Source organism: Heptranchias perlo, chromosome 1 (assembly GCF_035084215.1).
Source record: "Heptranchias perlo isolate sHepPer1 chromosome 1, sHepPer1.hap1, whole genome shotgun sequence".
Lineage (NCBI taxonomy): Eukaryota > Metazoa > Chordata > Chondrichthyes > Hexanchiformes > Hexanchidae > Heptranchias > Heptranchias perlo.
Genome location: NC_090325.1, coordinates 193584930 through 193610480, shown reverse-complemented (window position 1 = coordinate 193610480; position 25551 = coordinate 193584930). Strand labels below are relative to the sequence as shown.

The 25551-nt window shown below is 43.4% G+C and overlaps 1 protein-coding gene across 1 annotated transcript in view; it reads left to right on the top strand.

Moving 5' to 3' along the window:
* The first annotated feature begins 3254 nt into the window (after nucleotides 1-3254).
* The window catches only part of LOC137330476 (tetraspanin-5), a 100888-nt gene continuing 78591 nt past the window's right edge, over nucleotides 3255-25551 (top strand). Inside the window, exon 1 of the mRNA XM_067994501.1 lies at nucleotides 3255-3673. Within this exon, the coding sequence (XP_067850602.1) occupies nucleotides 3593-3673 (81 nt within the window). The 5' untranslated portion in view covers nucleotides 3255-3592. The remainder of the gene's footprint in view (nucleotides 3674-25551) is intronic.

Below are 25551 nucleotides of genomic sequence, written 5' to 3'. Positions count from 1 at the left end.
CGCTTTTTCCCCATATCCCCATATCCCGGTCCGGCAACGCCTCGATTTTAAAATTCTCATCCTCGTTTTCAAATCCCTTGCTCCTTCCTATCCCTAAAGTATATAGAGGCACTGGAGAAGGTGCAAAAAAAAGATTTACTAGGATGATACCAGAACTGAGAGGTTATACCTATCAGGAAAGATTAAGCAGGCTGGGGCTCTTTTCCGTAGAAAAGAGAAGACTGAGGGCTGTCCTGATAGAGGTCTTTAAGATTATGAAAGGATTTGAAAGGGTAGACGTGGAGAAGAAGTTTCCACATGTGGGGGGAGACCAGAACTAGGGGCCATAAATATAAGATAATCACTAATAAATCCAAGGAAATTCAGGAGAAACTTCTTTACCCAGAGAGTGGTTAGAATGTGGAACTCGCTACCACAAGGAGTGGTTGAGGCGAATAGCATAGATACATTTAAGGGGAAGCTAGATAAACACATGAGGGAGAAAGGAATAGAAGGATATGCTGATAGGGTGAGATGAAGTAGGAGGGAGGAGGCTCGTGTGAAGCATAAACACCAGCATGGACCAGTTGGGCCGAATGGCCTGTTTCTGTGCTGTACATTCTACGTAATTCTCTGTAACCTCCTCCAGCCCTACAACCCTCCGAGATCTCTGCGCTCCTCCAATTCTGGCCTCTTGCCCATCCCCGATTTCCATCGCCGTGACCATGCCTGGGCCCTAAGCTCTGGAATTCCCTCCCTAAACCTCCCTGCCTCTCTCTTCTCCTTTAAGACGCTCCTTAAAACCTACCTCTTTGAGCAAGCTTTTGGTCAGCTATCCTAATATTTCCTTATGTGGCAAATTTTGTCTGATAACGCTCCTGTAAAGCACCTTGGGATGTTTTACTGTGTTAAAGGCGCTATATAAATGCAAGTTGTTGTTGTTGGTGATGGCGGTGATAAACCTAGACTTCTAAAAAGCCTTTTACAAAGTCATGCGTAAAGGCTGCCACATAAGCTTAAAGCGGTCAAGTGTGCAAATACTAAACTGGGAGGGGGAGGTGGGGGCGGTCCTGTCTGATGAGGCAGCCAATGAGCAAGGTAAAATCTGTAAGTGGCCGGTACAGTGGAAGATCAGCAGACTCAATACAGATAGTAAATGATACAGAAAAGGTAAACTGTGGTGAAAGGCAAATTTAGGACTGATGTCGGGATGTTCTAGCATAAAGAGTAACCAGCATGTGAAACTGGGGGCCTTCAGCTAGGATGAGTTGCAGCAAAAACCTCGGAATGATTTCATCAGGCAAGACGAGCTGAATTGTCTGCCTCATCTATATTTATCACATCAAGAATATTACACAAGGCGGCGGCTAGTCACACGGCAGTACAGCGGGTGAAGTTTACGGTGCAGTTCTCCCAGTGCACAGCTTTGCAATACTTTGAGCACACTTCGGGAATTTGGATGCAAAGGGTCAGTCTGGCTGATTTGCAGCCCGTACAATTTTCTAGCCATTAGAATTGATGGGGTGGAGGGCGTTATCGGGAAGTTACACCCAAAATTACGTCCATTTTTGCCGGTGTCTATTTACACCCAAATTTCCTGCCAATCTTATTAGCATACCCTGGAATGTAAAATTGAGCATAAACAATCAGGACCTGAGGAAGGGTGGAACTCACACTATAAATTCCTTAAGTATGAAAATTAAAGTTTCAAGTCATCGAACTATTATTCATGCACATTAAGCACGGCATGTTTAAGAACCTGCAATCATTGAAGCTTTTCAATTTTTAATGTGAATTATACTGGTGACGTAAAATGCATTTAATGAATCAGAAAATACACTGCAGGATTCAGTGAGGATAAATAAAAATAAACGCTTAAAAAAAAAAATCGCAATAAAACACCAGAAAAATGATTTTGTTTTCTGCTGCATCTAAAATTCTGGGCTTAATTTTACATGTGTTATGAACCGGCATAACTGCAGGAAATTCATGTGTATGGGTCTTTCGTCTGGCGGTGGGGGGGGGGGCATTATAACAAGCCGATACGCATTTCGGGCGTAGGGCGTGGGCAATGGACGGTCGTACAAGATCGAGCGTAATTATGCAAGTGAAACACGCCCGAGTTTGCTCGATCTTTTTCACCCGGGTATTTGTTTTATGCCTCGATTTTCCGGGCGACTCCGGGCGCAAGCATGCAGGAAATTCCTGTACGATAGCAGCCCGCGCGATTTTCTGCCTAACTGTCTGTACTGACCACTGTGCCTGAAATCTTGATCTGCACTCCCGCTGTGGGACGCTCTGTGGCGGGATCATGGAATCGGAGGCTAAGTGGCAGCAGGTTAAGAAGAAGCCCTGTGGATCCACTGCACCAAAGATTTTGCCAGGAAACCTAGTCTTAGATGGGCAAACGATTGAATTTCTTTCGGAATGAACTGACTGAGAACAGCCTCAAGTATAACCCCCAGGGAAAAAAAATCACAATTCATCCAAGTCAGCCAGATTTCAATTGTTCCCTTATTAATTCTGTTTCCATTTCTTTCTCTCCCTCTTATTTCTATCACTTTGTTTCTCTCTCTATTTCTATCACTTTGTTTCTCTCATTATTTCTATTACTGTTTCTCTTTATTTATAGCTATGTTTCTCTGTCTCTATCTCTGTCTCTCACTTTGTTTCTCTGTCTCTTGTTATCTCTCACTTTATTTCTCACACTATTTCTCTCTCTATTTCTCACACTGTTTCTCTCTCTATTTCTAACACTGTTTCTCTCTCTATTTCTAACACTGTTTCTCTCTCTATTTCTAACACTGTTTCTCTCTCTATTTCTAACACTGTTTCTCTCTCTATTTCTAACACTGTTTCTCTCTCTATTTCTAACACTGTTTCTCTCTCTATTTCTAACACTGTTTCTCTCTCTATTTCTAACACTGTTTCTCTCTCTATTTCTAACACTGTTTCTCTCTCTATTTCTAACACTGTTTCTCTCTCTCTCTCACTTTGCTTCTCTCTCTATTTCTATCACTTTGCTTCTCTCTATCACTCTCTATTCATATCTGTTTCTCTCTATCTCTCACTTTGTTTCTCCCTTTCTCTCTCTATGCTTCTCTCTATTTCTATCACTGTTTCTCTCTATGTTTTTCTCTCTTTATTTCTATCACTCTTTCTATTTATATCTGTTTCTCTCTATCTCTCACTTTGTTTCTATCTCTTTGTTTTTCTCTCTCTCTTTCAGGCTTTGTTTGTTCCCTTTATTCTCATTCCCTCTCCCTCCCGGAAGTCCCGCCCTTGGTTATCCAGACACTCTCTCCCTGAGTGACTCCTTGTGTTGGGATTTTCCTCCCTCGCTCTCTGGGTCTTGCCCTGAAATGTATTAAGTCGTGAACCGCGCCTGTTTGTGTTGGGCTGGGTGTCCGGCCGGCGCTCCCCCCACACCTCGAGAGCCGGAGAGGAGGCTCCCCCGCCGTCTGCTCTCGGTCACATTGTATCGGCGGCTGCGACTCTTCATTTTTTTTGGTATCTCTCCCTCGGTCTGCGCTGCCCGAGTCCTGGGATCATCTCCCTGGCCGTCTTTAGCCTTTCGTGTTGAAAGCCATTCATCCTTCATGAACAGCCCAAGATGTCAGGGAAACATTACAAAGGGCCCGAAGTCAGCTGCTGCATCAAGTATTTCATATTCGGTTTTAATATTATATTCTGGGTGAGTAAAACACACACCATAAGGGGAGGCTTGCTCTGACAGTTGTGCCTTGGGATGTGTGAGTTGTGCATATGAGAGACAGAAAGAGAGAGAAGGGAGGAAAGAGGAGGCTAGAGAGAAGGATAAACCAGCCTGGGAAACGCTGTGGGAGGCACAGGACAGATAGTAAAAATCCAGCAATTGTTCAGTGTCAGAGAGATTATACAAGAGAGGCTTTGTGTGCTGTGTGGGAGAGAGGGAGAGGCCTGGGAGTTTGTGTGAATCATGTGCACTGGGCGGCACTGGATGTGTTGGCATTGTTACATTTTTTAAAAAAAGTTTTAAAGAAATTGTACCATAGCAAAAATGCATTTCAAGCAGTCCTGGCCAGTATTGTCAAAGTGAACTTAATTTCCTTATGTTTACTGGCTTGCATGGACGGGCCAAAAAGTGTCACAGTTTGTGCAGGCTACCTCTCCTGTCTCAGCACTTTTATAGTCAAAAAGCAGGGCTTTTTTTTTGTGTATGTACTCTTTAGTCAAAGTCCTTTATTTATTGAGCATGAATGAATTCAGTGATAACCTAAAGGATAACAGTCACTCAGTTACAACGTAGTTTACATGTCAGTAATTTTTCCGTTTTGCTGGTGTCATTCTGAATATTAACCTTGTCCAATTTGTTGATTGGTAATTTTTGGTTCAAATCTAACATATTTTGTGTGTGTACATGTGTGTTTAAATATAATCCCTTGTGATGCTGCTCATGGTAAGGCAAGGATGCCTTTTTTAATAAGGACAGGAACCGTATAGTGTGTAAAATATTATGTAGGTGTGCGCCCCCTTTAAGACTAGAAAGTGTAACTGTTCTTTGAAATGAATGGTGGGTTCATATAGAGGTTAGGTTGCAGTAAGAAGTTAGCTTTCTTTGATTGATGCATCAATTAAGAGCTTGCTGACATGGAACTGGTGTTTTCTTGGAGAGATGGATCTGAACAACACAGCATTTTAAGATTGTTTTGTATCTGTAGGAAAGAGAGTTGAGTTTAGGAGGGGGGAAAAGTATAAATTAACCCAAGTGATGCAATCACTGTTTTAAAAAGTGTGCTTTACTACATTTATACCCAGCTTGCTGCTGTTTGTTTTGTTTTTAATTTGTTTTAGCTTATTGCAGCTCTTGTGGAAATGAAAGAGAGGGTTAGAGGAGCCTGGAATGGGAGTTAATCACATGGGAAGAATGACCCAATCAGTTGAAGTAGAACAAGAAAATGTCTGTGATTAAGAGTGACACATGTGTCACGTAAAACTGTTACAGAAAAAGTGTGATGGTGTTTGCTAAGTGGAAGACTGTTAATCTATTAATGAACTATTCCAACGCTCTCCTGGCCGGTCTCCCACCTTCCACCCTCCATAAACTTGAGCTCATCCAAAACTCTCATCCTTGTTTTCAAATCCCTCCAAGACCTCGCCCCTCCCTATCTCTGTAACCTCCTCCATCCCTGCAACCCTCTGAGATCTCTCTGCGCTCCTCCAATTCTGGCCTCTTGCGCATCCCTGATTTTCTTTGCTCCACCATTGGCGGCCGTGCCTTCAGCTGCCCAGGCCCTAAGCTCTGGAATTCCCTCCCTAAACCTCTCCGCCTCTCTACCTCTCTCTCCTCCTTTTAAGGTGCTCCTTAAAACCTACCTCTTTGACCAAGCTTTTGGTCACCTGTCCTAATATCTCCTCATGTGGCTCGGTATCAAATTTCGTCTGATTACGCTTCTGTGAAGCACTTTGGAACGTTTTACTACGTTAAAGGCTCTATATAAATGCAAGTTGTTGTTGTTGAACAGATACTGCCAGCAACTTAAGAAGGACAATAAGCTAAACCTTCAAGTTCAATCCAACTTTCCCTGATACCTCGTGGATTCCTGTGTGCCTAGGAAAAGCCTGTTTAAAATTTAACCTGCACTGCGGCAACCCGCGACAGTCTGGTTCGAATCCAGTTTAGTGGATTGAACTCTGGAATAATGGTCTGGGTTTGGTCCTCCCCTAATACAAACGATCTGTGGGTTCTAAGTAGCGATGAAACTTGCAATATTTATTTATCACATAGCAAAGCAGTGCCAAAATTGTATTGTTTCCATACTATTTAGGTGTCATTTATTTATTTATTCCTTGAAATGGTATGTTTAAAGCGGCAATGTTTCGGTAAAAGATGAACCGGGAGCTCTCTGAATGTCACAATGAGTTCTATACACTACCCTGTCAGCTGGGACAGGCGTCTTGTACTTCATTGAACACAACAACTAATAATAAGAAAACCATTTAAAAAAAAACTATGGTCTATACATCGTGCACTGCATTTAAGAAATAATGAACACAGAATGCTAGGCAGCGAATTTTAAAATAATTTAAGTTTCATTAGTCCTAATGTTCATGCCTGTGATGTCATAAGGGCAACTGGCTAAATTATCGCAGTGTAACTTGCTGCCAGAAATATAATCTACTGGATTGCAACTTTCCCACTGCAATGCAGTGTGATAATCTAACAACACCCTACAAAACGCAATCTGTCAGGAAGTGTGTCATGTACTATCACTTTTTCAAGAGGACCTCTGCAGCGCCGGAGAACAGGGCTACCACCAAAGGTAATAAGGCTGCTCGGGGGAAAAAAATAATTCCATTTTATGAATGGTACCAGGGATGAGGGTCTTCAGTTATGTGGAGAGACTGGAGAAGTTGGGATTGTTCTCCTTAGAGCAGAGAAGGTTAAGGGGAGATTGAATAGAGGTGTTCAAAATTATCAGGGGTTTTGATAGAGTAAATAGGGAGAAACTGTTTCCAGTGGCAGAAGGGTCGGTAACCAGAGGACACAGATTTAAGGTAATTGGCAAAAGAACCAGGGGGTAGAGGAGAATTTTTTTTTTACGCCATGAGTTGTCATGATCTGGAATGCACTGCCTGAAAGGGCGGTGGAAGCAGATTCAATAGTAACTTTCAAAAGGGAATTGGATAAATACTTGAAAAGGAAATATTTGTAGGGCTATGGGGAAAGGGCAGGGGAGAGTGGATAACTCTTTCAAGGCTGCATGGCCTCCTTCTGTGCTGCGTGATTCTACGATTCTAATGCCAATGAAAAGATTCATTTCAAGGAGAAAGAGAGAAAAAAAATATATAAACTTTGTTCTTGTAAGGAAATTCTTGATTAGATTACTGCCATCTAATTCACTGAAGGGCAGACCACACCCATTTGGTATTTGCTTTGTGCTCTGGCCATTTTCTGTATTTCACACTTGAATGATTCTGATCTCGTGTATGTGTCAGGTTAAGATTTTTATTTGAATGAAAAGTTTCATTCATACTTAACGTTACATTTTTGATAAAACAGAACTTTTAATTTAATGTAATTACAGCAATAGTAATAACTAGTTGATCTCCTGTTCCATTGCTCACAGACAACTATCTCATCCTGTAAACTCTGTGATTCTCTCACTCTGAGACACTTTCTCATTCATTCAATCTTTTTTGTTAAGTCTTGTTACTTTGTCTCCTCTCTCATTTGTATTTCTTCTACTCCATATGTAGGTAAATCATTCTCACTCTCTGGCACTTTCCTATGTGTCTATCTGATTCTGATTGCGTTCCTCCAATTCTGGCCTCTTACGCATCCCCGATTTCCTTCGCCCCTCCATTGGCGGCCGTGCCTTCAGCTACCTAGGCCCTAAGCTCTGGAATTCCCTCCCTAAACCTCTCCTCCTCTCTCTCTCCTCCTTTAAGACACTCCTTAAAACCTACCTCTTTGACCAAGCATTTGGTCACCTGTCCTAACATCTCCTTATGTGGCTTGGTGTCAAGTTTTGTTTCTGTGAAGCACATTGGGACATTTTACTACGTTAAAGGTGCTTTATAAATGCAAGTTGTTGGTGCTATTGCTCTTTTTCTGTAAGACCGCTCTTCCTTCTGTCTTATCTCTCTGCTCTACGTCTGCCATGTTTGTATCTTTGTCACACATTCTTCGTTCTTTCTGTTTTTCTTCTATTTCAATTTGCAATTTTCCTCCTTTGACACTCGCTCTGGATTTTTCTGCAAACGTACCTCTTCTAGTTTTTGCGGTTGAAGTTTGTTCAGTCTGGCTTAGCAGCTGCAGGAGAGTAGCCTTGGGTTGGATTGGTGTAACGTGGTGGAGAGGTGAGTGGATTAGCGCTTTGGGGAATGGTCTGACTAGGTCAAGATTTGGCTTTGCAAGAGAAGTTTTTTTTCAACTAGCGAGAAATGCTGATTTAAAAAAAATGCAAACCCAAAAAATAAAAGCAACCTAACAATTAAGTAAATAGTGAAGTAGGGGATAAAAAAGTGGGAAGTGTGGGCGAAGAGTGAAACTGCCTTGTGTCTGTTCACCCTGGAATTGGTTGTTGGGCCATGATTGGCCCATGCTAATCGTGTGTGTTCAAATCAGTAATGCAGCAGGAATACTGGAATCTTTGCATGTTTTTTAATTACGATCATACAACTCTATATTCTTAAAGACACAAAGTTTTTAATACAGTAGAATAGAGAGACAATACCGTTTGTGCTCTAGGTTGCTAAGCCAGGTTTAAAAACAGAAACACTCAGCAGATCGGGCAGCTTCTGTGGAGGGAGACAAACCGAGGGTTAATGTTTCAGACCGATGGCCTTTCACCAGAACTGGAAGATGTTGCAGACGAACAGTTTTTAAGCAAGTACAGAGCCAGGGAAAGAGGGGGCTGGAAAAGAACAAAAGGCTTGTGATTGGGTAGAGGGCAGGAGATGCTGCCTGACCTGCTGAGTGTTTCCAGCATTTTCTGTTTTTATTTCCGATTTCCAGTATTTTTCCTTTTTTGTTCTCCAGGTTTTCTGTTTGTTGCAATTTTTTAAAATAAGATCACCAATTAATTTAAAATCACAGTAAAGTCCACTTAAAGGCAAGATACGGTTGAAATAGCAGTACATTAAATCTCTCTCTTGACGCAGCGTTTTAAATAAAAGCTGAGAAGCTTTAGACTTCCTCCACCATAACAGACATCAGCCCCATTACTGGATTCAATGCCACCTCCAAGGTATCTGCTCCTGACGAAAGTAAAATTACTCGAAGCTAAATATTTATAATGTACAATTATACGGACAGTAAGAAAGCATTGTGTGGAAAAGGCCGTCTGCCTTTTTAATGGCAAGAAAATCACATATTTTAAAAAGTTATTATGCAACTGAGTGCTGTTGACATTCATAAATTACGGGATCTTCTGTTTCTGTTTTGTGAAGTCCAGTATTGTTTTACCACCTGTTAATTTTGGGAAAAATAAACTGGTGCAGGGTCACCACTTTCTAATTTTATGATTGTCTTAATTGAATTGTTGGCTTGTAGCTCACTACCAGACATCTATTATAATGATGTCCCACTTAAGCTGCTTAAAAACTGGAGGCCCATTCATATTTTGCCAAGGTAATGCAAACTAGAGCAGGCTGGACATTATTGTGCAAGAATTGTTGAAATCACCAACCCAGTGTGTGGCTGCAGTCATGAAAAAAAAAAGCCAACAAGGTTGCATTACATTATCATAGGAACAGGAGTAGGCCATTCAGCCCCTCGAGTCTGTTCTGCCATTCAATGGCTGACCTGTACCCTAATTCCATTTACCCACCTTGACTCTATAATCCCTTAATATCCTTGGCTAGCAAAAATCTATCGATCCAGATTTAAAATTATTAATTGAGCATCTGCTGCTTTTTGAGGGAGAAAGTTCCACACTTCTATCACCCTTTGTGTGAAGAAGTGTTTCTGAACTTCTCTCCTGAATAGCCTGGCTCTGATTTTCAGGTTATGTCCCCTTGTCTTAGACTTCCCCACCAGTGGGAAAAAAATTCTGTTCATCTAGCCTAACAATTCCTTTCCAAATCCTAGAAATCTCAATCAAACCGCCCCGTAAGCTTCTATATTCCAGGAAATATAAGCCTAGTTTATGTAATCTCTCCTCGTAATTTAACTGATAAACAAAGAAATAGAACAGCAGTGGGAAACTTTTAGAACGGTGATCAATAGAGTCCAGGAGAAACATATCTCACTAAAAAAACACGAACAAACCAGCCAGTAATGACACACCATGGATGAATGAAGAAGTAAGGGCAAAATTGAAACTAAAGAAAAAGGCATACAGTAAGTACATAGACCATATAGGAGCGGATGACAAAAGGGAATACGAAAAGGTTAGGAAAGAAGTTTTAAAAAAAACAATAAAGAAAGCAAAGAGAAACTACGAAATTAAATTATCAAGGAATATAAAAAGAAATAGTAGAGTATTCTACAGACACTTGAGTAATAAAATTAAAATCAGGATGGGGATAGGCCACTAAGGGCCACACGCGATAAACTTACAGGTAATGACAGCGAAATGGCAGAAAATATTAAATAATTACTTTGCCTCATTATTTACCAGGGAGTCTAACATGGGCATGATATTAGAAGAAGAGATATAAAGACATTTATAATAGAAAGGGGGGAGATAATTGATAAACTAATCAAACATGGAGAGGATAAGACCCCTGGTCCGGATGGATTACAACCGCGCATATTAAAAGAAGTTAGGGAAGAGATAGCAGAGGCACTATTACAGACATATAAAAATTTATTAAAAAAGGGAATAGTGCCAGAGGACTGGCGGACAGCTAATGTGATTCCTGTATTAAAAAAGGGAGATAGAACAAGTCCAGGGAGGTATAGACCAATTATCTTAACATCGGCGGTAGGAAAGATAATGGAATCATTACTCAAAGATGTAATAGAAAAACATCTAGAAACCGAAAATATAATAAAGAACAGTCAGCACGGATTTCAAAAGGGAAAGTCATGCTTGACCAACCTGATTGAGTTCTTTGAAGAAGTAACAGAAAGGGTAGACAAGGGTAATGTAGTAGATGTAATATATTTGGATTTTCAAAAGGCCTTCGATAAGGTACCGCATAGTAGACTCATGACTAAGGTCAGAGCATGTGGAGTCAGGGGACAAGTAGCAGAATGGATAGCAAGCTGGCTACAAAACAGAAAACAGAGAGTAGGTTAAAGGTGGTTACTCAGACTGGCAAAAGGTGGGAAGTGGTGTTCCACAAGGATCGGTGCTGGGACCACTGTTGTTCACCATTTACATAAACGATTTGGACCCGGGCATTGGAAGTACAATTTCAAAATTTGCAGACGAAACCAAATTGGAGGGGCATAGTTAATACCGAGGAGGACTGCGACAAAATACAGGAAGACATTAATAAACTTGCAGAATGGGCGTGTAATTGGCAAATGAGTTTCAATATAGACAAGTGTGAGGTATTACATTTTGGTAGGAAGAATAAGGGAGCCACATACTCCTTGGATAATAAGAGTCTAATTGGGTAGAGGAGCAGAGGGATCTGGGGGTACAGATACACAAATCACTAAAAGTAGCGATGCAGGTTAATAAGGCCACAAAAAAAGCAAACTGAGCACTGGGGTTCATTTCTCAGAATTGAAAAGCAGAGAAGTTATGTTAAATTTGTGTAGAACCTTAGTTAGACCATACTTTGAGTACTATGAACAGTTCAGGTCTCCATATTATGAAAAGGATCTAAAGGCACTGGAGAAGGTGCAAAAAAGATTTACCAGGATGATACCAGAACTGAGAGGTTATATCTATCAGGAAAGATTGAGCAGGCTGGGGCTCTTTTCTCTAGAAAAGAGAAGACCGAGGGGTGACCTGATAGAGGTCTTTAAGATAATGAAAGGGTTTGATAGGGTAGACGTAGAGAAGATGTTTCCACTTGTGGGGGAGACCAGAACCAGGGCCATAAATATAAGATAGTCACCAATAAATCCAATAGGGAATTCAGGAGAAACTTCTTTACCCAGAGAGTGGTGAGAATGTGGAACTCTCTACCACATGGAGTAGTTGAGGCGGATAGCATAGATGCATTTAAGAGGAAGCTAGATAAATATGAGGGAGAAAGGAATTGATGGACATGCTGATAGGGTTAGATGAAGTAGGGAGGGAGGAGACTCATATGGAGCATAAACACTAGCATGGACCTGTTGGCCGAATGGCCTGTTTGTGCTGTAATTCCAAGTAAAACCCTTGGAGCCCTAATAACGTTTTGGCGAATCCTTTCTAAGGCGCGGTGCCCAGAACTGTACACAGCACTCCAGATGTGGCCTAACCAGGGCTTTGTATAGCTGTAGCAAAACCTCCTCCCCTTTTATATTCTCGCCCTCTAGATATAACGGCTAACATTCCATTAGCCTTTTTGATTGCTTTTGTACCTGACCACTATATTTTAGTGATCTGTGTACAGGATCCACTTATCAGAGAGACAAATTGCAAATCAGAAGAGATAATGTGGCTGTATAGGTGGCTGGTCAGATTAGTACAGATTGGGAATAACTATTTCCATTGGGTGTTTCAAACCTAAGGGCATAAGTTTGATATTGACCAAAAGGAATGGTTAAGAGATTTTATTTTAATGCAGAAAGTATTTAGAACATGGAATACCCTAATAGAAACAAATGTAAGGAATCTTACAACACCAGGTTATAGTCCAACAGTTTTATTTGAAAATCACAAGCTTTCGGAGGCTTGTGATTTTCAAATAAAACTGTTGGACTATAACCTGGTGTTGCAAGATTCCTTACATTTGTACACCCCAGTCCATCACCGGCATCTCCACATCATGGCTGATAGAAACTGAATCTAGAATAGCTTATCTGAAAGGGAAGTGAATAAATAGTTTTAAAAAAATAAAAAAATTTTAAAGGGCAGGGTAATAATTTTAAGTGGATAGCTCTTTAAGCGAGTTGGCACAGGCACAATTGGCCGACTGGCCTGCTCCAGTGCTATAACCCTTCTGTGATTCGGTGATGCAGCATCCAGTGTTTGATTACCTTAGCGTAGGACGGATGGGAGGGTACAGCACCAGGAGTCAAGGGAAGGAATGGTTGAGGACGTTCAGCTTGTTCTCATTGGAAAAGGAGGCTTCAGACTGCCACGCAGAAGTTTTCAAACTTATGAAGAAGTTGGAGCCAGGCAAAGAGTTCGCACTGACTCATCAAGTGCTGACTTGCAGAGAACATTGGGGAGCAGGATCGAGACGCGCTGTGCATGTGTTTTTGTACGCTTGCATTAATGAGGGTATTAGCAGGGAGAGCATGCGCTCGTTAAAATCAGCAGATTCAAAACCTATGGCACTCTTGGGTGCTATGGCGACTCGGGTGGCACCCTGGAGCATGGGAAATTGGACTCCTGTGATTTAACTGTAAACACGGGCAAGCAGGGTGCCAACTGCAAAAAAACTGCAGCAGCAGGCCTGCCTCGGGTGAGGCAAAGGCAGTCAATTCTGATCGAGGGCTCGTGCAATCCCAGTACTAACACTAGTGCAATTGCTTCTCAAGTTCTTAAGAGAGACTTGGGTGTCCTCGTGCAAGAAACTCAAAAGGTTAGTATGCAGGTACAGCAGGCAATTAAGAAAGCAAATGGCCTGTTGGCCTTTATTGCAAGGGGGTTGGAGTACAAGAGTAAGGAAGTCTTACTACAATTGTACGGGGCTTTAGTGAAACCTCACCCGGAGTACTGCGTACAGTTTTGATCTCCTTATCTAAGGACGGATATACTCGCCTTGGAGGCGGTGCAACGAAGGTTCACTAGATTAATTCCTGGGATGAGAGGTTGAGTAGAATGGGCCTATACTCTCTGGAGTTTAGAAACATGTAAGATTATGAGGGGGCTTGACAGGATAGATGCTGAGAGATTGTTTCCCCTGGCTAGAGAGTCTAGAACTAGGGGGCATAGTCTCAGGATAAGGGGTTGGCCATTCAAGACTGAGATGGGGAGGAATTTCTTCACTCAGAGGATTGTGAATTTTTGGAATTCTCCACCCCAGAGGGCTGTGGATGCTGAGTCATTGAATGTTAACAAGGCTGAGGTGGATAGATTTTTGGACTCTAGGGGAATCAAGGGATATGGAGATCGGGTGGGAAAGTGGAGTTGAGGTTGAAGATCAGCCATGATCTGATTGAATGGCTGAGCAGGCTCGATGGGCCATATGGCCTACTTCTGCTCCTATTTCTTATATTCTTAAGTTAACTGGACCAGCCACATAAATATTATGGCGATAAGAGCAGGTCAGAGGCTGGGTATTCTGCCACGAGTGATTCATCTCCTGACTCCCCAAAGCATTTCCACCATCTACAAGGCACAAGCCAGGAGTGTGATGGAATACTCTCCACTTGCCTGGATGAGTGCAGCTCCAAAAACATTCAAGAAGCTCGACACCATCCAAGACAAAGCAGCCCGCTTGATTGGCACCCCATCCACCACCCTAAACATTCACTCCCTCCACCACCGGCACACCGTGGCTGCAGTATGTACCATCTATAGGATGCACCGCAGCAACTCGCCAAAGCTTCTTTGACAGCACCTCCCAAACCCGCGACCTCTACCACCTAGAAGGACAAGAGCAGCAGGCGCATGGGAAGAACACCACCTGCACGTTCCCCTCCAAGTCACACACCATCCTGACTTGGAAATATATCGCCGTTCCTTCATCGTCGCTGGGTCAAAATCCTGGAACTCCCCACCTAACAGCACTGTGGGAGATCCTTCACCACACGGACTGCAGCGGTTCAAGAAGACGGCTCGCCACCACCTTCTCAAGGGCAATTAGGGATGGGCAATAAATGCCGGCCTCGCCAGCGACGCCCACATCCCATGAATGAATTTTTAAAAAGTTACTGCCTGTTTTACTGAGGAAGAATTTAAAAAGTAGGGTACATAACTTTAATATTAAGAGTAAACATGGGAATTTAGTCAGAACGATTTCACACGATGTGTAATTATTATAGAATCATACAGCACAGAAGGAGGCCAGTCAGCCCATCGTGCCGGCTCTTTGAAAGAGCTATTCAATTGGTCCCACTCCCCCAGCTCTTTCCCCATAGCCCTGGAAATTTTCCCTTTTCAAGTATTTATCCAATTCCCTTTTGAAAGTTATTATTGAATCTGCTTCCACCGCCCTTTCGGGCAGTGCATTCCAGATTATAACAACTCTTATATATAACAAGTAAGTTACCAGAGAAGGCTATTGATGCAAATAGTACAAATTGGTCCAACTTGATATGTTTTTAGAGAATGAAGGAATTGAGGAATATGTTGAAAGTGGCATCAGCCAAAAGGGTTGGGCTCGCTGGCTCAAATAGCCTTTTTCAGTTCCTCAAATATCCTATGTTTCTAAGTTGCCCTGTTGTCCTTGATTGCTTGGTACGGAGATGGAATCCATTAATACCACTGCTCATCGTTTCGGACAGTATTTACAAACTTACGAAACTGACGGGCAGGAAAGCCTGTCACACGCTCATGATGGCCAGAGCATCATGACCAGACAGTTCCTCCCTCCCTCCCGCCCTTCCTACAGCCATGTAACCTCCTGGGAGAGGCGAAAAAACCTGGTGCCAATAAGAGAAAGAATGCTCTGGAAAATTCCTCTCCGACCGACTCCCCCTTCCCCCCCCCCCCCCCCCCCCCCCAGGCGATCCACATCAGTCCAGGAGATCACATGGATCATGTGTTATCTATAAAGACACTTACATTCCATATGGTGTGATCTCTGCCTCAGTCAGGAACTGGTCCAGCTCCCTCTTGAAGGCAAACAAGGAGTCAGCACCCACCACACCAGCCGGCAACACATTCCAGAGGCTCACCACTCTCTGGGGAAAGAGGAACCGCCCATCATCCAGGCTATTCCTACTCTTCCATAGTTTAAACTTGAGATCCCTGGTCCTTCCCAATTTGTTAAACTGGAATAGTCTATCAATAGGGATGCTATCCAGCCTTTTAATTATTTTAGAGGTCACCTCTAAGTCTACTCTGCTCTAAAGTAAATAGACTTTGAAAGAGAAACCCTTTTTTTCTGACGGTGCTCACAGATTTGTTAAACAAAAAACTTGGTTCCAGATGTTAGAACAGCTGTGGGTGCTTGCATAAAACATTTTTTGTGAAACAGTGATCACTTTAAGTAGTATTTTACTGCAGTTGGGCTCTGCTCACTGACCAGTTAGCCACTGATACGCTGTCCTTGAATCTGAAGGATGGAAAGAGCATCAGCTCGAGGGACTGAATGGCCTACTCCTGTCCCTATGTTCCTAACCGGAGATGAGAATTGAGAGAGATCTAGACCATCCTTGAGCCAGAAAGAAAAAGAATTTGGGATCCTGTCCCTATGTTCCTAACCGGAGATGAGAATTGAGAGAGATCTAGACCGTCCTTGAGCCAGAAAAAGAATTTGGGATTTCTATAACGTGTTACATTGCCTCTTTCTAAAGCGGGGGAGGGGATCCCGCAAGGAGCTCAATAGGAAGTAAATGATTGCCAGGGAAACAAGGCATAATCAGCACAGGCAGATTGAGAATTCAGTTACTGATGGAGTTATTTTCACTTCACTGAGTACATGAAGGTGAATATTTCTCAATAGAGAAAGCCTAGCCGTCTTCGGCCCTTACATTCTGCGTTGCTATAGCAATGAGTCGAGAGACCAAGTAAATGCTTTTTTTTTTAAGGGGATTTATCTTTTTCTTTTTGTCCTATTTTACTTTCCTGTTTCTACCCTACTGCTAGTGGCCTACGCCTATGGCGCTCTGCACCAGCTGCTAGGGAAATCCAGGGATAGTTATCTCTGTGATTTTTCTTCCCCTTTTGACCAACACTCCCTCAACACCTCCCCACCTTGACGCAACAGTAATGGATGCAAACACAGCAAATTGAGAGTTGGGGGACGGGTGCAATGGAACACTGTTGCTGATCCAATGTATCATCGCTATGCCACCGTGCTAGATTCCATAAGGTCGCAAGACAGAAATGGATGAGTAAGGACGTTTGGCCCATCTTGGCTCATCGATCCAGAGAGAGACCCTTCACTAATGATTCCAACTAGTCACTGCGTGAAGAACAACTTCCTGTCATCAATCCTACATTTGCCCCTTGCTCCTTTGAACCCTTGTCCTGTTGCCATGGTTTAATTTGAAGTAGTGTTCCACCTCTACCTTTTCTATACCACTTACTGTCTTACAAAACCTCTGGTTAGGGTTAGGGTCAATGCTGAAAAGCCCAAGTTTATTCAGTCTTTCCTCACGTCAGTTCTCCGATGTTGACTATCAGTCTCTTGGTTCCGCTCTACGCTGTCGCTGGGATTTGAATGCCTCTCTTGTGTCAAAGTGATCCTGACACTGTTCATACTGCACTTATTTTGCTGATTTTTTTATTCCTTCCCTTCCTCATATGTTAGCACTTTACTACACGTGTCTTGTGTTAAATTTCATCTGTCATCGTTTCACCCATGAGTTCATATCTTTGTAGTTCTTGGGCTCAGATTCAATTGTCCCTCCTGGTTTGGTTTGGCCTGTTGGCATTAAGCTTCTGAATCCAAGTCATTAAATGTAAACTGAAGCAGTAGAGGCCTCGACACTAATCCTGGAGCATTCCACTCTGCATACTCCCCCCCCCCCCCCCCCACCGGCCTAACATCGACCCCCTAACAGCTGTCCACTGCTTCATACCCTTCAGCCAATTTTTTTAAAATCCATTACCGGGTTTTACCTTGTTAGTAGCAACCTTTCGCATGGACCTTTGCCAAATGCTTTTGCGAAGCTAAACGCCTGGGATGTCGTTTCCTCAAAATAGTGAAGGAGCTGGGCTCGGGCAAGATGATCCCCCCACCCGAACTAGTGTTGGCCACAGTTTACCTGGTTACTAAATAGAAAGGCTTGCATTTATATAGCGCCTTTCATGACCTCAGGATGTCCCAAAATCGCTTCACAGCCAATGAAATACTTTTTGAAGTGTAGTCACTGTTGTAATGTAGGAAACGCGGCAGTCAGTTTGCGCACAGCAAGATCCCACAAACATCAATGTGATAATGACCAGGTAATCTGTCTTTAGTGGTGTTGCTTGAGGGATAAATACTGTCCAGAATACGAGGGAGAACTCCTCTGCTCTTCCAAATAGCAAACAATTTTACAACACCAAGTTATAGTCCAGCAATTTTATTTTAAATTCACAAGCTTTCGGAGGCTTCCTCCTTCGTCAGGTGAACGATGTGAAAATGAAATCCTCGAAATGAAATCGCATTTATAATTCACAGAACAATGCTTGGTGAGTACAGACAGTTTTTTCAACTGCCCGTTGCCAAGGCAATCAGTGTGCAGACAGACAGGTGTTACCTGCCAGGTCTCAGAATATACAAATCACCAAAAAAAAACAACAAACAAAAAAAAAACAGAGATAGAGAGGTAGAAACATAGAAAAGACAGCAACTGACCCGTTATATTAAAAACAGATAACATTTGTTCGCTGGTGGGGTAAATAGCGCCACGGGATTTTTTAAGTCCACCTGAGGGGGCAGACGCGGCAGCTGGTTTAACGTCTCATGCAAAAGACGGCACCTCCGACAGTGCAGCACTCTCTCGGTACTGCACTGGAGTGTCAGCCTAGATTTTGTGCTCGAGTCCCTGGAGTGGGACTTGAACCCACAACCTTCTGACTCGAGGCTTCAGTGCTACCCACTGAGCCAGGCTGCACACCTCGTACAGACAATGCTCAAGTTTACCCGTCTTAATCAATGTTATGATTTTGCCTGATATTGGTTGTACTGATGGGTCTTTAGTTGGCTGATGCTGTTTCATCACCTGTTTTGAAAATGGGTACCAAGTATCCAGCTTCTTTCTAATCCACCAAGACCTCGCCACTGCTTGACTCTGTCTTGTCAAAACTTACGAACATACAAAATTAACGGGCAGGGAAAGACCAGCTGGTCCGTCAAGCCCCACACCATGATGGCCGGAACAACTAAACACTTCCTACCTGCACTGCCCCTCCCCCCCCCACCCCCACCAAAGTCTCATCCATTTTGTCTCTCAGTACCCCAGATAAATACAGTCCCTGGAGACTTTTGTTTTGAGACCTTTTAACATCTAAGACTTCCATTCCAATTATGTCAAAGTACTTTAATTCTACTTGATTTATCGCTACTTAGTGAGGGAATGCTGCTCACACCTTTCCTTTTGAGTACCCGGGAGGAAATAATCATTTAGTGTATTAACCATCTTATGCTCATCATCAGTTTCTGCTCCGCCGTTGCCTCTCTAACCACCCTAGTGATATGTCTTTGAATGTTCTTGCATTCATTCCGTCTTCGTCCCAGTGAATCACTCACCATTCTTGTAGATTTGTAGAATTTGCTTTTCCTATTTATTTTGCTTCCAATCAACCTTGTTAATCCATTTAGGATCATGTTTGCTTAGTCTGTGCTTGCTAACCTTATGTATTGAAAATGACTGTTGATAAATTAGGGCGGGCATCTTGTGAATATGAACTTCCTCCAGCCCTACGACCCTCCGAGATCTCTGCGCTCCTCCAATTCTGGCCTCTTGCTCATCCTCGATTTCCATCGCTCTACCATTGGCGGCCGTGCCTTCAGCTGCCTAGGCCCTAAGCTCTGGAATTCCCTCCCTAAACCTCTCCGCCTCTCTCTCTTCCTTTAAGACGTTCCTTAAAACCTACCTCTTTGACCAAGCTTTTGGTCACCTGTCCTAATATCTCATTATGTGGCTCGGTGTCAAATTTTGTTTGATAATCACTCCTGTGAAGCGCCTTGGGATGTTTTACTACGTTAAAGGCGCTGTATAAATACAAGTAGTTGTAGTGATCTACACCAGCCAGCCTGTCCCAGGCTTGATTATCTGATCTCAGCCAGCGTACTAATTAGGATTCTACAATTAACCAAGGCTCCCCTTGCCTAGGGAGGGAAAAAATCACCCGGGGGATCCTGCATCTGATTTCTCACTAGTGACCCCTGTTGGAAAGCGCAGATGTGTGAATGTTGGCACAGGACGGGATTATACTTGGTGTGATCATGAAGAATAGTTATTTGGACAAAGTATTGGAGGGTTGTTGGTGCCTCTGGAACCATACCCCAGAAAGAAAGAACTTGCATTTTATACAGTGTCCATTCACTCCCCCCCCCCCAGACATCTCACAACTATTGTAATACTTTTGAAATGCAGTCACTAGTCCATAGGCAACGTGGCAGCCAATTGCACACAGCAAGATCCCTCAAACAGCAAAATGTGATAAAGGGTCTACACTCACTCCTCTCACTCACTCGCCAATCTGGTTAAAGCAATGTTGCATTTCTTGTAAGTATAATTATTAATTTTTTTTTTAAACAACCTGCTGTGTTTTTTTGGGTTAAGTTTATTTTGAGTTTTTCTCATTGTGGCGTATACTATTCTGTGGCTGAGAGAGCAAACAATCTGCTTTCAGGCTTCTTTATCAATGATGCTTTGTACCAGGTATACGAGGTGGGTGAAGCAGCTGGTGTTAACTTGATATCTCCCCTCTGGATATCTTCAATTCTAGGGCCGAGTTTGGGAGCTTGCCATTTGAGCACTTGTGTCCTTTTGCTCTTGTACTCTGCTACCTGCTATTGTTTGCATTCGAAGGTGGTCTGATGCGAACAACAGGGAAGATATTTGGTGTACGCTACCTTGGACTGTCTGGGTGTCTTCATTTCGGAGACCTTATGAGCAGGCACATACCCAGCAGGACTCCTGTCCGTAAGAAAGATCTTTAGCATCCCATCATACAAGCGTTCATATGCTAAGTTATTGTTTATATCTGTCACACGCCTGAATTAGGTGACATAACTATTGAGAGTGATGAGCCGGTCTCTTGAATGTACAGGACTTGGCATAACAACTGTTTTCATTTAACTTTCCTGGTAAATGAGTTCCCTGGAAATGATTATGACCAATGATGCAAAAACACATGCAGAAACCCCCTGTTTACGATTAAATAGACACTTACGAGCAACTCATCATTAAGCAATACTTAACATGTTATCCAAGTTCCCCAGTATGCACAGTGGTGAATAAAACATTCAGTTTTGTAACAGACTTGTATTTGTTCTTGTGAAAGTTGTGCATCACAGAAAAGTCTAGAACGCAGAAAGATTGTAAGTTCTGTTTTGGATGAAGGATAGACACTCGACTTAAAAGTTGGGTTTTTGAAAATGAAGGGGACTTTGATTCGTTTATTAAAAAAGGAGAAAGAACTTGCATTTATTTAGCCCTTCACGACCTCAGGACAGCCCAAAGCATTCGATAAGGTGCCACACAAGAGGTTGTTACACAAGATTAGGGGGTCATGGGATTGGGGGTAACGTATTAGCATGGATTGAGGATTGGTTAGCAGACAGAAAACAGAGAGTAGGAATAAATGGGTCACTTTCAGGTTGGCAGGTTGTAACTAGTGGCCCAAGCAGTATATCAATGACTTAGATTTTTTTATTATTCGTTCATGGGATGTGGGCGTCGCTGGCGAGGCCAGCATTTATTGCCCATCCCTAATTGCCCTTGAGAAGGTGGCGGTGAGCCGCCTTCTTGAACCGCTGCAGTCTGTGTGGTGAAGGTTCTCCCACAGTGCTGTTAGGTAGGGAGTTCCAGGATCTTGACCCAGCGACGATGAAGGAACGGCCGATATATTTCCAAGTCTGGATGGTGTGTGACTTGGAGGGGAACGTGCAGGTGGTGTTGTTCCAATGTGCCTGCTGCTCTTGTCCTTCTAGGTGGTAGAGGTCGCGGGTTTGGGAGGTGCAGATGAAGGGACCGAGTGTAATGTATCCAAGTTTGCTGATGATACAAAGCTAGGTGGGAAAGTAAGCTGCGAGGAGGATGCAAAGATGCTGTAAAGGGATATAGACAGGTTAAGTGAGTGGGCGAGAAGGTGGCAGATGGAGTATAATGTGGAGAAATGTGAAATTATCCACTATGGTAGGAAGAATAGAGAAGCAGAATATTTTTTAAAAGGTGAAAGACTAAGAAGTATTGGTAGTCAGAGGGATTTGGGTGTCCTTGTACACGAATCGCAGAAAGTTAACGTGCAGGTACAACAAGCAATTAGGAAGGCAATTAGTATGTTAGCCTTTATTGCAAGGGGGTTGGAGTATAAGAGTAAGGAGGTCTTGCTGCAATTAAATAGGAATCTGATGAGACCACACCTGGAGTACTGTGTACAGTTTTGGTCTCCTTACCAAAGGAAGGATATACTTGCCTTAGAAGATTCACTAGATTGATTCCTGGGATGAGAGGGTTGTCCTATGAGGAGAGATTGAGTAGACTGGGCCTATGCTCTCTGGGTTTAGAAGAATGAGAGGTGATCTCATTGAAACGTATAAAATTCTTAGACGGCTTGACAGGGTAGATGCTGAGAGGCGCTTTCCCCTGGCTGGAGAATCTAGAACTAGGGGTCATAGCCTCAAGATAAGGGGTCGGCCATTTAGGACCGAGATGAGGAAAAATTTCCTCACTCAGAGGGTTGTGAATCTTTGGAATTCTCTACCCCAGAGGGCTGTGGATGCTCAGTCGTTGAGTATATTCAAGACTGAGATCGATGGATATTTGGACACTTAAGAGAATCAAGGGATATGGGGATAGGGCAGGAAAGTAGAGTTGAGGTCGAAGACCAGCCATGATCTTACTGAATGGCGGAGCACGCTTGAGGGGCCGTATAGCCTACTCGTGCTCCTATTTCTTATGCTTACAGCCAATGAAGTACCTTAGAAGTGCAGTCCCTGTTGTAACGTAGGAAACGCGGCAGCCAATTTGCGCACAGCAAGGTCCCACAAACAGCATTGCGGTAACGGCCAGATAATCTGTTTCTTAGCGATGGATAAATATCGGCCAGGACACCGGAGAGAACTCCCCGCTTCTCTTTGAAATAGTGGCCAGGGGATCTTTTACGTCCACCCGAGAGGGCAGATGAGGCCTCGGTTTAACGTCTCATCCAAAAGACGGCACCTCCGACAGTGCAGCACCCCCTCAGTACTGCATTGGGAATGTTAGCCTAGATTTTTGTGCTCAAGTCTCTGGAGTGGGACTCGAACCCACAAGCTTCTGACTCAGAAGTGAGAATGCTACTCGCTGAGCCATGATTGACATTCTAGCTTTAATTCTTAACTTTTTAGGAGTTGACAAAAGAACATAAAAATATAAAGAATAAACCACATTTGACAGTCTTGCATCAAATATCCGTGACCTGAATTTGAGGAGTTCATGAGCTTGTTTTTTGTCTCGAAGACTGTCTTGTGCATTAACGTTGGTGGGAAGTAGTATGGGCTTTGCAGTGTCACTAAACTGGTGTAGTTTAAATCGGGCGTCACGGCTTGAACTGGCTCCGCAGTGAAGTGGAGCAAAGATACCTCCTCCAGGAGTCTCATTCCACGCGGCTCCGGCCTTAGAGCGGGCCCTGATTCTGGATTCTCCTGAAAATCTCTACCTCTACCTCTCTGTCAAATCCAACTATCATCCCATCTCCCAGGTCCTCGAGCTTGTCGTCACCACCCAGCCCCATGCTCACATCTTCCACCACTGCCTGTTCAAATCCCTTCAGCCCGGTTTCCTTTGTGACTTTGTGGTGCAGTATCCCTTCTTGTTTTTGTTCTGTTTTTCTGTAATCTCTCTTCTCTGGTCCACTTCCATTCCATTGCACTCCTCCCTGTCCCAAATTGGGGGTTGGCGCTTCTCCTCCCATCCCCGCATGGTCGTCTCGGGAGGGCCCCCAAGGTGGGGACAGATAGGAGCGGCATGGAGGCAGAGTAGAGATGGTGGAGGAGAATCAACCACATCTTCAGAGACCCTCCCCTTCATCCTTCAACTGCTCGCCACCTGTTTCTCCTCTGTGAAGCAACCACGGGGCATTTACTTTGTCACCAAAGCTTTATAAATGCAAGTGTTTTCTATTTTGCAGTCGGAATATGGCCGTGAATCTGCTGTGTTATCCTCTGGCCAACTTGGGCATCTCTGTATGCGACTAGATATTGTCATAGAAACTGTGAAAAGGCAAACAGAAATCTACACTTGTTCAGATTTGGGGGAGGGGGAATAGGAGTTCGTAAAAATGTTTTCGTACAAATCCTTCCAGTGCTGCCAGACGCTGTAATGAAATATTGTTGGGAGCTCGGGATACTCTATATAGTTCAAGCAGATAATCTAACACCCGTTTATTGTTGTCTGAAAGGAAAGCCTTTGGGCGTGATGTAGTTTTGGTTTGACTCTACAGACTTTGTGGACCAGATCATTGCACCAAATAAAGTCTGCAGTAGATAAATCGCCCGCCTGTGGGGACTTGGGAGGAGTAGCAAATAGTGGTTTGAGAGACAATTAATAGGGCAGTCAGTCTGAGGACTGTTGATATTTTTTTGGTTTGTTGCTTATATTGAATTAGTATTCTTTAGCAGTACCCACCCCCTGCCGACCCCCAGTCCTCCCATGAAAAGATAATAAGCATCATGGGAACAGGAGTAGGCCATTCAGCCCCTCGAGTCTGTTCTGCCATTCAATTAGATCATGGCTGATCTCTACCTCAACTCCATTTACCCGCCTTGACATCCTGAGGGACCATGAGCAGATGCAACCATTCGCTTGGTCATCAGTGGGAGATTCCCGAGAACATAGCCAGGATTGCTCAGCAGAATAAAAAAAAATATATAATACCATGAATTAATCACCCTGGGTGTTGTTTTTCGTGCGGCTCCTAGCTCTTGTGCAGAGAATGACATCAGTAGAGGCCTGGGAGTAGATCAATTGCCTGCCCTCGGCTGTGGCTCAGTGGGTAGCACTCTTGCTTCTGAGTCAGAAGGTCGTGGGTTCAAGTCCCCACTCCAGAGACTTGAGCACAAACCCAGGCTGATACTTGCAGAGCAGTACTGAGGGAGTGCAGTCTTTCGGACGGGACGTTAAACCGAGGCCCCGTCTGCCCTCTCCAGGTTTACGTAAGAGATTCCGCAGCCACTATTTCGAAGAAGAGCAGGGGAGTTTTCCCTGGTGTCCTGGCCAATGTTTATCCCTCAACCAACATCGCTTTTAAAACAAAAACAGATTATCCGGTCATTATCTCATGTTTGTGGGACCTTGCTGTGCGCAAATTGGTTGCCGCGTTTCCTACATTACAACAGTGACCACACTTCAAAAGTACTTCAGTTGGCTGTAAAGCGCTTTGGGAAGTCCTGAAGTCATGAAAGGTGCTATATAAATCCAAGACTTTTTTTTCCAATAGCTCAAACATGGAAAATGGGCACTCTGTTACCAGAGTCTTGCAATGCTCAGGCCAAATTATGTGGGCCGGCAATAGTATATTTCCCCCAACATCAATTTAAAATCATAATCAGCGTTCATAATCAGAACAGTGCACATTTTCATTTTTCTGAAGAAGAGCTTCTCGAAACAACCCAGCTGCACACAGCAGTACTGCTGGATTAAGACTGGATGAGGAATTTGCGGTGGGAGAGGGACAGGAATGAGAGAGAGAGAGAGAGAGAGAGAGAGACCAAAAGAAAAAGAGAGAATGAGAGTAAATAAACAGGCGAGTAGAGGCAAGAGAACCTGATCGAGATCTTTAAGATTACGTAAGGGTTTGATAGGGTAGACGTAGAGAAGATGTTTCCACTTGTGGCAGAGACCAAAACTAGGGGCCATAAATATAAGTTAGTTACCAGTAAATCCAGGAGGGAGTTCAGGAGAAACTTCTTCACCCAGAGAGTGGTGAGAATGTGGAACTCGCTACCACAAGGAGCAGATGAGGCGAATAGCATAGATGCATTTAAGGAGAAGCTGGATAAACACATGAGGGAGAAAGGAATAGAAGGATATGCTGATCGGGTGAGATGAAGAGGGGAGGGAGGAGGTTAATGTGGAGCATAAACACCAGCATTGACCAGTTGGGCCGAATGGCCTGTTTCTGTGCTGTAAGTTCTATATAATTCTATGTAATTCTTGTTGAAAATGAAAAACCAACAGAGAAAGAGAGAGAGAGAAAACCTAAAGTATTTCAGATGGACAGC